The 362-nt window shown below is 71.0% G+C and overlaps 1 protein-coding gene across 1 annotated transcript in view; it reads right to left on the minus strand.

The window, feature by feature from the left end:
* Positions 1 to 358, minus strand: part of LOC106001802 (H-2 class I histocompatibility antigen, Q9 alpha chain-like) — a gene marked incomplete at its 5' end in the record, with an annotated part of 20,393 nt that extends 20,035 nt beyond the window's left edge. Inside the window, one exon of the mRNA XM_013036778.1 lies at positions 6 to 358. Coding sequence (XP_012892232.1) covers positions 6 to 358 — 353 coding nt within the window. The remainder of the gene's footprint in view (positions 1 to 5) is intronic.
* Positions 359 to 362: the final 4 nt, after the last annotated feature.

Below are 362 nucleotides of genomic sequence, written 5' to 3' on the forward strand. Positions count from 1 at the left end.
GGGGCTCGGGCTGGTCAGCGGGAGGCGGGGAGGGGTCGTGACCTCCGACCCGGCGGCGTCGCTCACCGTCCGCGCTCTGGTTGTAGTAGCCGAGCAGCGTCTGCAGCCACACTTGGTAAATCTGTGCGCTGTCTTTGTTGATCCGAGTCTCCCGCTCCCAGTACTCGGGCGGCTCCCGCTCCACCCACGGCGCCCGCGGCTCCATCCTGGGGTTCGCGGCGTCGCTGTCGAAGCGCACGAACTGCGCGTCGTCCACGTAGCCGACTTCGATGTAGCGGGGCTCCCCGAGGCCGGGCCGGGACACGGCGGTGTGGAAATACCGCAGGGAGTGGGGGCCTGCGGGCGGCGCGGGTGAGAGCCGG

Source organism: Dipodomys ordii, unplaced genomic scaffold, assembly GCF_000151885.1.
Source record: "Dipodomys ordii isolate 6190 unplaced genomic scaffold, Dord_2.0 Scaffold434, whole genome shotgun sequence".
Taxonomy (NCBI): Eukaryota; Metazoa; Chordata; class Mammalia; order Rodentia; family Heteromyidae; genus Dipodomys; species Dipodomys ordii.